Genomic DNA, 13,245 nt, shown 5'->3' with positions numbered 1-13,245 from the left:
AGAGCGTATCATGCTAGCGAAATAAGTCAAGCAGAGAAAGACAACTATCATATGATCTCCCTGATATGAGGAAGTGGTGATGCAACATGGGGGCTTAAGTGGGTACGAGAAGAATCAATGAAACAAGATGGGATTGGGAGGGAGACAAACCATAAGTGACTCTTAATCTCACAAAACAAACTGAGAGTTGCTGGGGGGAGAGGGTTTGGGAGAAGGGGGTGGGGTTATGGACATTGGGGAGGGTATGTGCTTTGTTGAGTGCTGTGAAGTATGTAAACCTGGTGATTCACAGACTTGTACCCCTGGGGATAAAAATATATGTTTATAAAAAATAAAAAATTTGGGGCACCTGGGTGGCTCAGTGGGTTAAGCCGCTGCCTTCAGCTCAGGTCATGATCTCAGGGTCCTGGAATCTTGTCCCGCATCGGGCTCTCTGCTCAGCAGGGAGCCTGCTTCCCTCTCTCTCTCTCTCTCTGCCTGCCTCTCCATCTACTTGTGATTTCTCTCTGTCAAATAAATAAATAAATAAAATCTTTAAAAAAAATTAAAAAAAAATTAAAAATTTAAAAATAAATAAACAAATAAAACACCCGGAATTGCCAGGCAATGAGGAACACAGGGGGGAAAATTCCTAGATTATGGAGAATAGGATAGATGTAAGTAGGATGGGGAGTGGTCAGGGTCGAGGCCAATGTTTTGTTTCCCTTTTTCTACATTTAAATGGGGTGCATACGAACTTCTTGTTCAAGAGTCTTTAAGATCAAGAATTATTGCCATTACGAACTGAACTGTTTAATTTCAAGGACTGACTTCTCTTGTTTACACCAACCCTTCTTCCTTCCCTCCCTCCCTGTCAGGTTCCCTCCTTCCCTCTGGGCTTCCCTCCCTCTCTTTCTCCTCCACTAGTCTAGCACATGGCTTTTGGAAGCAGACCGTGGTAACTGTCTCTGTCACTAATTATGTAACCCTGAATGAATTACCTATCTCTAACCCTTAGTGTCCTTAGTTGTAAAATGGTGACTATAATATTGGCCATTGTAGGCTTGTGATAGCAAGATTAGTACACGTGAACACTGCATCGCGCAGTATAGGTACATGTACAGCCTCAGGAAATGCAAGCTGTTGCTATAATTACTACTACCATCACTAGTAATTCCTGTTTTTGACTGTCTCCAATGTACTGCTCACTGTTGCTGGGTGAATTCACGTTTTTTAAAATAATCTAAGTGGTTCTAGAAGTAGATACCATTATAAATTCTCCTTTATTTGTGAACTTCAAGAATATACTGGATTTAAGTTTGACTTTGCTCATCCAGTCTCTGCATACTTCTTTCATACACGTGTGACATTAACATGACCTTCAGTGACATTCCCTTGCCTCCTCTCTCTTTGGTCAGCCCTTTCTGGTCTTCTGTTTATTGCCACCCACCGCCGTCCCCTCCTTATCCTTTGATGACCATGCTGATCTTGCAATTCCTGCAGGCCCTGGTGATATTTGGTTACTATCTCCATGTCTCAGCTAAAAAGTGATAAATGATTTTCTATTAGTCTATTTTAACCTCTTGCCTTGTCTGTTCAGTTCTTTGCAACACTGACCTTGGTGAGGAGCCTCACTTTTGTTTTTTAATTTTAATTTTTTAGCTTTCAAAAACTTTTAATCTATTTTACTTACTTATTATATATATATATATATAGAGAGAGAGAGAGAGAGAGAGAGAGAGAGAAAACATAAGCAGGGGAATGGCGGAGGGAGAGGGAGAAGCAGGCTTCCTGCTGAGCAGGGAGCCCGATGACGGATTTGATCCCAAGACCCTTAGATCATGACCTGAGCTGAAGGCAGATGCTTAATCGACTGAGCCACCCAAACTTTCGCTTTTTTTTTTTTAATATTTTATTTATTTATTTGAGAGAGAGAGCATAAGCATGGGGAGGGGCAAAAGGAGAGGGAGAAGCAGGCTCCCCACTGAGCAGGGGGCCCAACATGGGGCTCAATCCCAGGACACTGAGATTGTGATCTGAACTAAAGGCAGCTGCTTAACCAACTGAACCATCCACATGCCCCAAGAGCCTCACTTTTAAAAACTAGGGCTTTGGTTTTTTTTTTTTTTTTTTTTTAGCCTTATTGATAATGTAATCATGTCCTTTCTCTGTTTCAGTTTCATTTCTGGTTCCTGTTCTTGCTTCTTTTAGAGACACTAGAATAGTGAGAGATTGTGTAGTCTAGAATCAAACAGATTTGGGGGAGAGTTCTTGCTCTTTTGGTTTCTCTTCTGTGACTTGGGGCAAGGAACTTGCCCCAAGGAAGGAAATTCCTTGAAATTACTTCCTTGAAATTGCCAAATCTCTCTAGGCTTCAAATGTCTTATTTATAACCTATTGCCTCCCTCCCCTGCATAGGTGTAGAGTGTGAAGATAATTATGTCCCATGTTCATCTCATTAGTACCTCTCAGGCAAACAAAATGACACATTTTTTTAATGGATGTCAGTAAGCCTCTTTTCTCAGCCACCACAGTCCCTGCTCAATGGGCCCAGGCACAGCATAGCCATGGCACAGGGGTAGAGGCTGTGGATGGGCTCAGCAACATAGATTACTACTCCCCAAGGGTTGTGTCTTGTTTCGTGCCTGCCCTTCCAATCGCATGGTGGGTTGATTACTTGGGACCCATGCCATCATGGGGGTCACGATTTCCCCACCAATACTGATATGTAATCCTGATACCGATTTGCCTTCCCTGCCCCTAATGCTTCTGCCAGGACCGCCATCCATGGATTCGCAGAATGTATTATCTGTGATCATGGTACTTCTGTACAACTTTGTGCAGCGTCTCACAACTAAAATGTGCAGCCATTGGCTCCAGGCTGTGAAGTTAACTTGTCTTACTCCTTATCTCATCACTCAGAAGCAGCTTTCCCAGTGGATGAGTGGAATGGAGACTATAGCAGGAAGGACGGTTGCCGTCTTCCAGAATGCAGTTCCGCTTGGAATCAGAGTCCAATGTCTGGTTGCTGTCTCCCTTGTGGCCAAAATACATGGCTCAGGAAATCAAGGAGTTAGGAATGGCTCTGTGAATGATAATGTCTGAAAGCCCATTATCAGCATTTTGGCTTCTCCCTCTACAACTTTAAGCTCTGGGGGTTTGCTAGCCACGCTTCATAAGGAAAGAAGGCCTCTATCAGGTGGCACAGTACCGATTCATTGAATTGAAGATGAGGCAGCCACCTGACTTGTTAGGGATTTAAATGCCACTGGAGCAATAAGTAACACAGGTGGTTGCTGCTGGCTGAAGTAATTGATCCTGATTACCAAGGGAAAATAGGGTTGGTAACCATTCCATGAGGCCAGGGAGAACCGTGTCTGAAACCCAGTGCATTTTCTTGGGAGCCTCGACTTAGTAGTTCCAAATCGAATAATAGAAGTTACATCAAAACCGGATTCAGACACATCAGGAGTGAATGTTTGGGCTGCCTCACCAGATCAGAACACGGACTCACTAAACTTTTGGCTGAGGATAGAGAAAGCTTAGGACAGACAGTGAAAGAAGGAAGTTGTAAACGTCAGTGACATCCTTGTGACCAGTTGCGTAAATAGCGAAGCAGTTTGTGTATTTTCCTCTTTGTATTTTATAGCTTTCTTGAGATGATTCTCCAATTAGTAGTTAGGTAAGAGAAAATGCAGATGGGACTGGGGCCAAATTTGGAGAGTAGAATTGCATAGGAATAGATACTGAGATTGTTGAGATCTTGGTCTCCATTGATTTTGAAGGGAGGGTGTCTTTGTTTATACTGATATGACATCATCTGTACTAATACAAATTCATGGGCATCTTGTTACGTGCACACAGCTGTGCTGTTGGTGTTTATAGGAAAGTGTATCGATGGACGTGCATTGTGGAAGGACTGAACCAACTGCTGAGCTGTTTCTGAGGGGCACATCCATGCTTTTGTGCTCTGCTCAGTGATGTTGGAGTTGGGACTGGAAACCACATTGCTGCTTCGCCTTCTGACTTCCTATTTGAATTGTGCACACGGGAGGCACTAGAGGGAGTCACCAAGGTGGGAAGGGGACAAAAAGACATTCTCTTGCCTGGTTTTCTGCTTTCTTCCCATGGATTCCAGCTCATTTGGGGTTCCTATGCTCATCATGTTGGCAACACCCCCCACCCCCGCCCAGGGCAGCAGACTTTTCAGGAGGCAGCAGCTAAGTTCAATTTGAAGTTTTCCGACACTTGCATATTCACAAACGTTTCCTGTCTCTGCCCACCAGGGATTCAAGGGCTGTTGTAAGTGAGGCCCTAACACCTGTAGGCAGTGCCAGCAATTCTCTTCCTCAGTGGGAAATTCCCACGTAGTTTATTTGTTAAAATCCATTTCGGAAGTTCCAAGTGACACAAACATTTTGCTTACTTTCTAAAAATTTCAAGATTCAAAAGTCTACTACATAAACTATGTTTTATGCATAAATGCTCAATAATGTGTTATAATGAATGTCTGCCAAACTCTTAAGTGAAGCTGACAGTGAAATATAGAAATTGAGTGTCCCTTTTATCTGTATTTTAATAATAAATAATTTTATAACATTACCTACAGAATCCAGGAAGATATGAAGAATGCCTTAATAGCAAAGACTAAGATATTTAGGACAAAGTTGTAAGTTTATTTACTCTCATCCAATAATATCCAACCACCAAGGTCAATTTTATATTACGTGCAGGCATCTGAGGAGTTCTAAAGTGATAGTGTATCAGCAGATATAATGAAATTATACATAATTAAAAAGAATCAGAGAGTCTTATACTTTGACATTTAATATCTATCTGAAGAATTATAATTTGTACCTATTTCCTCCACTGGAAGAGCTGTGATCTCAAAGGCAAGAGCATGTGTTAGTGCTTGTATCACCTGATACAGTGTCTGATTGTATTCGTTTTCAGTTATTGCTAAAACAATTTTTTTTTTTTTACGTAACTGCTTAAAACAATACAAATTTATTATAATTCTGGAGGTCTGAAATCTGAAATAGGTCTCACTGGGCTAAAAGTCAAAATGTCTGCAGGGTGAAATTCCTTTGGGGGCTGTGGGGGAGAACTAACTTCCTTGCCTTTTCCAGCTTCTAGAAACTGTGCATGTACTTGCGCTCATGGCTTCCTTCCATCTTTTAAAGCCAGCAGTGGACATTTGAGTCTTTCTCCTACTATCCATCACTTTGAAACAGATTCCTCTACCTCCACTTTGCTCTTTTAAGGACCCTTGTGATTGTACTGGGCCCAGCCAGATTTCCCAGGATAATTACCACATCTCAAACGCCTTGATTTAATTATACTTAGAAGGCCCTTATTGCTGTGTACAGTAACGCATTGACAGTTTCTGGAGATTAGGCTGTGGACACCTTTGAGGGGTTATTTTTTTACCTACTGCACTGGTCATTAGCAGAGAACCATTTTTGACTCAATGGACACAATAAAGTTGCACATTGTACCTAAAAATGGAGACAGAGAATTTCCATGTAAATATTTAGTATGCAGTGGTTAAGGGTATGCAGTGGTGGGCAGTGTGGTCAGTATTTTGAGAGAAATTATCTTAAAGAATTTGTTTTCAAACCCTTATTTATATATTATATGTTATGATACTAATGATGAATTACTTAAATATCTAACTATTGTCAAAGAATACATATTGGTATGTGGGAATAACACATTTTTGTAAAAGGCACGTATGTGACTTGAAATGTTTAGATGCACAGAGTAAGACAATGTGCAAGTTTTTCTAGAATAAATTCCTTGAAGTATGATTTTTGGTTGAGCAGGTAAGCACAATTTAAAGTTCAGGGAAAACTACCAAAATGCTTCCCAAAAGGCTGTGCTGATTTATACTCCAGTCAAAACTGAATGGAGAATGCTATATTTTCACATCATTGCCCATACTAGATGTTACTGGTTCCTGCTGCTTTCTTTTTACTAATCTGATTCAAAAAGAAGTGACATTTGCATTTCATAAATGTTAGCACTAGTACTTTCATTTCCTAGATTAAAACTGAGAATGGGAATTTTTTAGGTTGATTCATCTTAACTGTTAAATATCTATTAGATTTCAAGGAGTCCTTACTTTTGTATATTGTAGAAAAGGGATTTTAACCCCTTTTCTATTTATAAACAGTAGTCTTGTTCCCCTGAGTGATGCTTTTCAAAAAGAACTTATTTATTTATTTATTTTACCAAACACATTTTGGTTTTTAATGTGGTCAAATAAGTCAGTTTTTTTCTTTTATGGCACCTGAACTTTGTGTCTTCTGTAAGAAGACCTGCACTCTCAAAGTTATTAAAATATCTGGGGCGCCTGGGTGGCTCAGGGGGTTAAAGCCTCTGCCTTCGGCTCAGGTCATGATCCCAGGGTCCCGGGATGGAGGATCGAGCCCCGCGGGCTCTCTGCTCAGCAGGGAGCCTGCTTCCCTTCCTCTCTCTCTGCATGCCTCTCTGCCTACTTGTGTCTGCTACTACTGTCTGTCCAATGGATAAATAAAATCTTTTTTAAAAAGTTATTAAAATATCTGTATTTGCTATTTCTTTGACATTTAAAAAAATTTTTTTTTAATTTATTTATTTGACAGCAAGAGAGAGGGATCATAAGTAGGCAGAGAGGTAGGCAGAGAAGGGGGAAGCAGGCTCTTTGCCGAGCAGAGAGCCTGATATGGGGCTCGATTCCAGGACCCTGAGATCATGACTTGAGCCAAAGGCAGAGGCTTAACCCACTGAGCCACCCAGACTCCCCTATACCTTTGTTTTTAGCTCTTTATTATACCAAGAATTTTTGTCTATGATATAAGATTCTAAAATAACTTTGTTATTTTTTGTTTTAAACCAGGTAAAAAGCCATGTATCCCAATGACATTGATTGTTGTTAGTCTTGTTTCCTGCTGGTTTGAGATAGAACTATTATCATGATAAATGTCATATGTGTATGGATATTTTTCTGGATTCTCTATTCTGTTTACAGTCCAGTCTATATATCTCTGGATTAGTTTCTTGCTGAGTTTTAATTATCCTATTTGCATAGTATGTCAGGCCAGATTTTCTTCTTTTTTAAAAATGACCTTGCTCATTTCATGAATCTATTTTATATAGATTTTAGAAGGATGAGGGATGGTCTTTAATTTATAAATTAATTTGGGGCAAATTCAGTTTTACAATATCAAATCTTTCTAACCAGGAACATGGTGTTTTTCTAGGATTTAAGCCTTATTATAGGTCCTTTGTAAGATTGACAGTTATTCTAAAAATATCTTTTGCACATTTACTTTATCTTTATTCTTTGTTATTATGTGAGTGTTGCTTGAATTCTGAATGAAATCTTTATGGGCTTTGTCTTCTAATTTGTGATTGTTAGCGTGTGAGATAGCTACTGATTTTTATGTTGATATTGTTTCCATCTGGTTTAGTAAACTCATATGTATTTTAATAATTTCCTAAATGTTTTGCTGGACATCACACTGTTGTTAGAGAATGCTAATTTTGTTTCTTACACTACATGCTTGATTCCGTATGTTTTTTTTTTTCTTAGTGTTTTTGCCAAGACCTATTTTTTGTTCCTTTTATTCTACTGTGGGAGACTTCTTATGATCTTCCAAATCACTAATTGAAATTTTTCTCATATGCATATCCACTTTACTATTTATTCATCTGTTTCTATGTTTTATTTCAGCCACATTGTTTTTAATTTCCAAAAATGCTGGTTCTTTCCTTCCTTCTCTTCCTCCTGTTTCTTCTAGTCTTTCTTTTCAACTGTTTTTTTTTTTAAAGAAGGCAGTATTTTCTTTAGTCTTGTTGATTATAATAATTATAATCCATTTAAAAGTTCTTTTTATTTCTTTCAGAAATTCTTACTTTTTAGGGATTAGTTCTCTTTGGAATCCTTTTTTAAAAGATTTATTCATTTATTTGAGAGAGAGAGCGTGGAGGAATGGGGCAGAGGGAGAGAGAGAGAATCTCAGGCAGGCTCCACAGTGAGTGCAAAGCCCAATGTAGGTCTTAATCCCACAACTCTGAGATCATGACTTGAGCTGAAGTCACAAGTTGGATGCTTAAATGAGCCTCCCAGACATCCCTGGAACATTTTTATCACTCCATTGGTTTCACTTAAATGTTGGTGATTCTTGTTAGTTTTTGAAATAGAGTTGAAGGACTCAGTTGATTGGTTTCGGTAGTTGGATGGTTATTTCCTAAGGGAAAAATGGGAATCCCTATGCTTCCAGCAATTAATTTGGTCAAATCCCAGGAACCTTGGCTGTTGTGGTGCTTCTGTAGAGAGAGGAAGGAGGGAGTTGGGTATTTGCTTCACGTCATGGATGTGAGTCTCTGGAGCAGAAGCTTTCTTCCTTTATAAATGGTTTTATCTCTGGCATCTGAAAGCTCGGGTTTGATATTTAAGCCAAATGCTGCTGTATAAGCTAACCAAAGACCCATATTAAACTTCTAGACACCTCCTATTTTCTCCTAACAGTTACAAATTCAATATGGCGGAATAAAGAAATTGGAAACACTAATCTGTAATCACATCCTGAAGAGTAAACAGACATTAATTTATTCTGTGCTTTAATGCCTGTTTTCACTTTGCATTTCACATCCATCATCTTTTGTCTGAAGCTGTGGGGAGGGATGTAGATTTGCTGGAACATCCATGACATACTTGGAGACGATGATTTTGGAATGGCAATTCGAGTTTAGGATTCACTTGAGGAGACTGCTGGAGATAAAGCTGGAGCCAGGCTGTGAAGATGTTCACATTTATGTTTGGGGATTTTGGACTTTATCTTGTTACTAAGGGAGTATTTCTGATGGGGTTTGAGCAAGGAAGTATCGTGATAAAAGTGACTTTGAGGCTGGTCTCCATGATAAATATGAGAAGGAGGTGCAGATGCCATTGTGGTCATCCAGGACAAGATCGTAAGGGCCTGGGGTGAAGTAAGGGAAATGGGAATGGAAAGAAAGTGACATATACAAGAGTCTGAACAATATGATTTTAGGCTTTGGTGGTTTCTTGGATGAGAGAATGAGGAGAAAGGAATGTTCAAAAAGACCTCAAGGTTTCAAGCCAAGTCACTACATGAGGTAGTAGAACTATGTAAGGGGATAAAAAGAGGCTGTTAGTTTTTTTCCTGATTTTAGCTGTCATTTAAACACTTCAACCCCATCATCTTTATCTTTATCTTCATCTAATTCTTTTCATCAGATGATTCATGCTTAAAAATATCAAATGATCAGAAGTGAATTATTTTATATTTTCTGTTTCCCAATGCTAAGAATATCTGTTGCTTTCCTAAGGGTGGAGGGTTGGCCGCAGGGATGGAATGTGCTGCTACCTGCCATCCTACTTACCACCAACACTACTCAGTGCGTCTGGGTAGCTGGCCCCAGTCCACATCTCATTCTGGACCAGAATGAAGGCTATTGGAATGGAACCAGTTCAAGGAGTTGATTCACGAAAAAGCTAGACCTTGACCTGTTTGCTTTTCCAAAGAAATTTCCAAATTTCAGGAAGGATTTTGTCATTAAAAATTGCTTTAGAGGTGCATGAAAATCCTCTCTTCATTCCTCTGTTTATTTTCTCAGTACATCTACATTCAAGAAACCCACTGTTCTCATAAGAGTACTGTCTTTTCTTGGGAACTCAGTTTCACTGTGCCCTGTCGAGCCAGTGAGTGGCGTGGATATAGCAGCTACAAGGTTGACAAAAAGGTTAAATGAGTGACTGTAAGTAATATGTCATGCAGAGCTTTGCTCAGAGTAAGCATCGGTAACTCCTGACTCTTACAACTGTTCAGATTCAAGGGCATCTCTTCCTTGTATTGATCATGTTGTGACATTTAAGGCCATTGATCTCAAACTTCAGTGTGCATGAAGATAATCTTTAGGGTTTATGAAAACATGGATTACCAAGCCTTATCCCCAGGGTTTTGATTCAGCTGGGCTTAGGTGGAGCCTGAGAATTTGTATCTCTAGCCAGTTCCCAGAAGATGTTCCTGTGGCTGGTCGGGCAAAACTGAGTTTTTGAGAACCAGTGGTTTGGGGGCTGGGATGAGGGTAATGTGGTTTGTATTCATAGTGGAGTCAGTTGCTTTGCCATTAGGAATTCTGTTCTTTCCTGGCTGTACATTCTGAACCCTGATCTGATGTGCTCTTTGTTTTCTGAAGCAGCAGAAACCCGTCAGCAGGTGACAAATTTCATTACTCTCCTTTCTTTGAATTTTCCCAGGGATTACTAAGTATACCACTGTTAGTGCTGGCACTTTTCTGTTATTTTAAGGATTTGTTGGTTTCTCCAAGGTGGTTTTCCCTTGACGCCAGAAGATGTGAATAGGAACCATCACACGGCGATGCTCGGTTCTGTGTTGGTATTTCCTATCCTGTAGCTTAATACCAGTTTTTCACTTAATATCAGTTTTAATCCCTGCTTTTCTTCTTCACATCCTTTTAAATTCTCATTTAATTAGTCAGAGTTACAAATGGCCTCGCTTATAAACATCCTCGTGTAAGCCGAGCAATGTGGCTTTCGGCGTCTCTATAATGAAAGTTTAAACTACTTGGAACTCAAGCTTACATTCCTTTAAGTCTTTATGATCTAAATATTCTTTTCCATGATGCCAAAAAGGTTCTGTGTGATCATCTAAAGTTTGAAATTCGTTTTCAGATTAAAGGCACTGCCAAACTGGGAAGCAACTGTGTGAAGAAAATGTGTGGAAACACCAGTCATTACAGGTTGGTTTATAAAAAGAGTTGCGGATTGATCGGTCTTTGAAAAATGTTTGGTGACACGAAACTCTTTCAATCAGTTCCAAATCTGGCAACTCTCTTGTTGCATTAGATTTTCTTTCCTTCACTTTTCTTCTCTTTCTAACAGAGACAGACACATCCCTTTTCCTGCGTCCCATTTTAGATGACTGACGGAAAAGTAAACACCAAATATGAGCATGTGGGGATGGTTTATTTCTTTTTACATTGACTAGAAGGCAGTGTTGAAAGGGAGACACTGCTGTCATTTCACAATGTAGGAAATTTAGAAAAGGTGTGAGAGCTGTTTTAAATAATTTCTATTTTTGGATTATGCCATTCATGAGGGTATGTAGTCTTTCCTTTAGAGAAGGAATTTGTTTAAAGTATATCTGAGATTGCTTGGTGACAAATAAACAATGTGTTCAAAAGAAAGCCCTGTAATTTTTTCATTAGATGATTCATGCTTAAAAATGTCAAGTGATCAGAAACGAAAGACCCAGTGATCGGGTCATTTGAAACATATGGTTCTGGGAGTTATTATGCATGCCAACACTAAACATGGGACGTCAGTCCCTTCTTTTGTCCTTATAAAGATAGAAGAGCCCTTGGCGCCTGGTTCTTTTCTTACACCTCACATTCCGTGCCCTCGCGTTTCGCTCACCTGTGTGGCGGTGCCAGTGTCACAGTGACATGTAAAGACGTGGCGGTGGGTTTGCCAGAGTTCAAATAACTCTACTGGTTAGCCTTTGAGTGGTGTTGAGGAAACTACTTGCCTTCCTGTGCCTCCATTTCCTAATTTGTCAACTCAAAATGGGTCTACTTACCTAGACCCATTATGGCAAAGGTTAAATAAAATTAACACCAGTAACGCCCTTAGAGCGGTTCCTGGCACATAATAGCAGACTCAGTCCACGTTAGCTTTTCTTTTTCTTTTCTTTTTTTTATTTTTTAAAGATTTTATTTATTTATTTGACAGATGGAGATCACAAGCAGGCAGAGAAGCAGGCAGAGAGAGAGGAGGAAGCAGGCTCACTGCTGAGCAGAGAGCCCGATGCGGGGCTCGATCCCAGGACCCTGGGACCATGACCTGAGCCGAAGGCGGGGGCTTTAACCCACAGAGCCACCCAGGCGCCCCCACGTTAGCTTTTCTTATTTACTTTGGTTAGACTTCCTGGTGTGATCAGTTATTTCCCCCTGAGAAGGAAGATTGTGACAACTAACCTCCCTGTAAATTGCTATTTGGGGTATCATTTGGGAATAGTAGATAGTTAAAATGACTCAAGTATTATAAATGCAGACCCATTTTGATGAAAATTAAATAAGTGATATTTTGGTCTTGAGTTCTATCTCTGCAAATTAGAAACCATATTCTACTACAGTAATTGCTCTGCACACTAACAATGGGAAATTCTTTTAGGCCAGTAGATTTCAGATTCTTTTGCTTAGTGAGATCTGTGATTTTTATTTCTGCTCTGTTTTCTATGATCAGTGAAAAGTTTGTATAAAAAACATAATTTGTTAATTCCATTGAACCATTACAAATGGTTCAAGTTAAATATAACTTCACAGAAATGAATTCTTCTGAATGTATTTATATTATATATAATGTACATATTTGGACTTGAGAGGCACATTGTATCAGATGTATCAGATTTATTTTCCCAAGTTCCTACTTGAACCTTGGTTCTTCCATCTCATTAAATCAATAACATCCATTACTTCTGGGAAGGAAAGCCCTATAAGAGAGTCATAGTTTGACTTTGAACTTTCAAATAGAATTTGTCACATTGATAGCAAGATCATGGTCCTGAAGTAAGCACCTTTTGTTGACAAAAGCCATTCTTTCTCGAGAAGGAAAAAAAAAAAGAGGGGTAATACATAGTGATTTTCTTATAAATCAAAACTTGGAGGCGGGATTGAGGGCAGAGCAGAGCAGTGATGTTCCCACAGCATGAAAAGGAGCAAATGTCCAAGTGCTGGAGGGAGTCTCTGAAAGGGAAGTAGGTTGAGAAAGGGGACAGAATACCTTCACTTCTTTTTTACTTTTTTTTCTAAAGTTTTATTTATTTATTTGTCAGAGAGAGAGCGTGAGTGCACAAGCAGGGGAGTGGCCGGCAGAGGTAGAGGGAGAAGCAGGCTTCCCGCTGAGCAAGGATTCCTTGTTGGACTTTGTGGGACTCAGTCCCAGGACCCTGGGATCATGACCTGAGCAGAAGGCAGTCAGTTAAGCAACTGAGTCACCCAGGCATCCCCAGAATACCATTACTTCTGCATCCTGTGGCCTTCCGGTGGGATCTAGAAACTGGGAGGGGAGAATTAAATATTAATAAATCTGTCTGAATTCGAGAACATTGAAAGTCAGTACTCCCTTTTACTTGGGGGAAAGCCTGGGAAGGTTGCAGACCCTTTCTTCTTCATGGCAAAATGTCCAGCAGAGAAAGAAGCTGAAGTCTTCTTCCCTATTCCCTCTCTACTATCCCC

General features: G+C 39.8%; 1 protein-coding gene across 12 annotated transcripts in view; it reads left to right on the top strand.

Annotated features, from left to right (window-relative positions):
- SUGCT (succinyl-CoA:glutarate-CoA transferase) overlaps positions 1–13,245 on the top strand; it is an 840,768-nt gene that overhangs the window by 436,258 nt on the left and 391,265 nt on the right. For 2 of the 12 annotated variants that reach the window (XM_059397221.1, XM_059397223.1), the window contains exon 13: positions 10,682–10,749. The exons of 9 other annotated variants lie outside the window; for them this stretch is intronic. In XM_059397221.1, coding sequence (XP_059253204.1) covers positions 10,682–10,749 — 68 coding nt within the window. Of the gene's footprint in view, positions 1–10,681; positions 10,750–11,740; positions 11,890–13,245 lie in introns of those variants that run through there. One more of the 12 variants, XM_059397224.1, reaches the window with a different exon arrangement.

This window comes from Mustela nigripes, chromosome 4 (assembly GCF_022355385.1).
Source record: "Mustela nigripes isolate SB6536 chromosome 4, MUSNIG.SB6536, whole genome shotgun sequence".
Taxonomy (NCBI): domain Eukaryota; kingdom Metazoa; phylum Chordata; class Mammalia; order Carnivora; family Mustelidae; genus Mustela; species Mustela nigripes.
The sequence above is the reverse complement of the archived record's forward strand: the minus strand, read 5'-3'. Positions and strand labels throughout refer to the sequence as shown.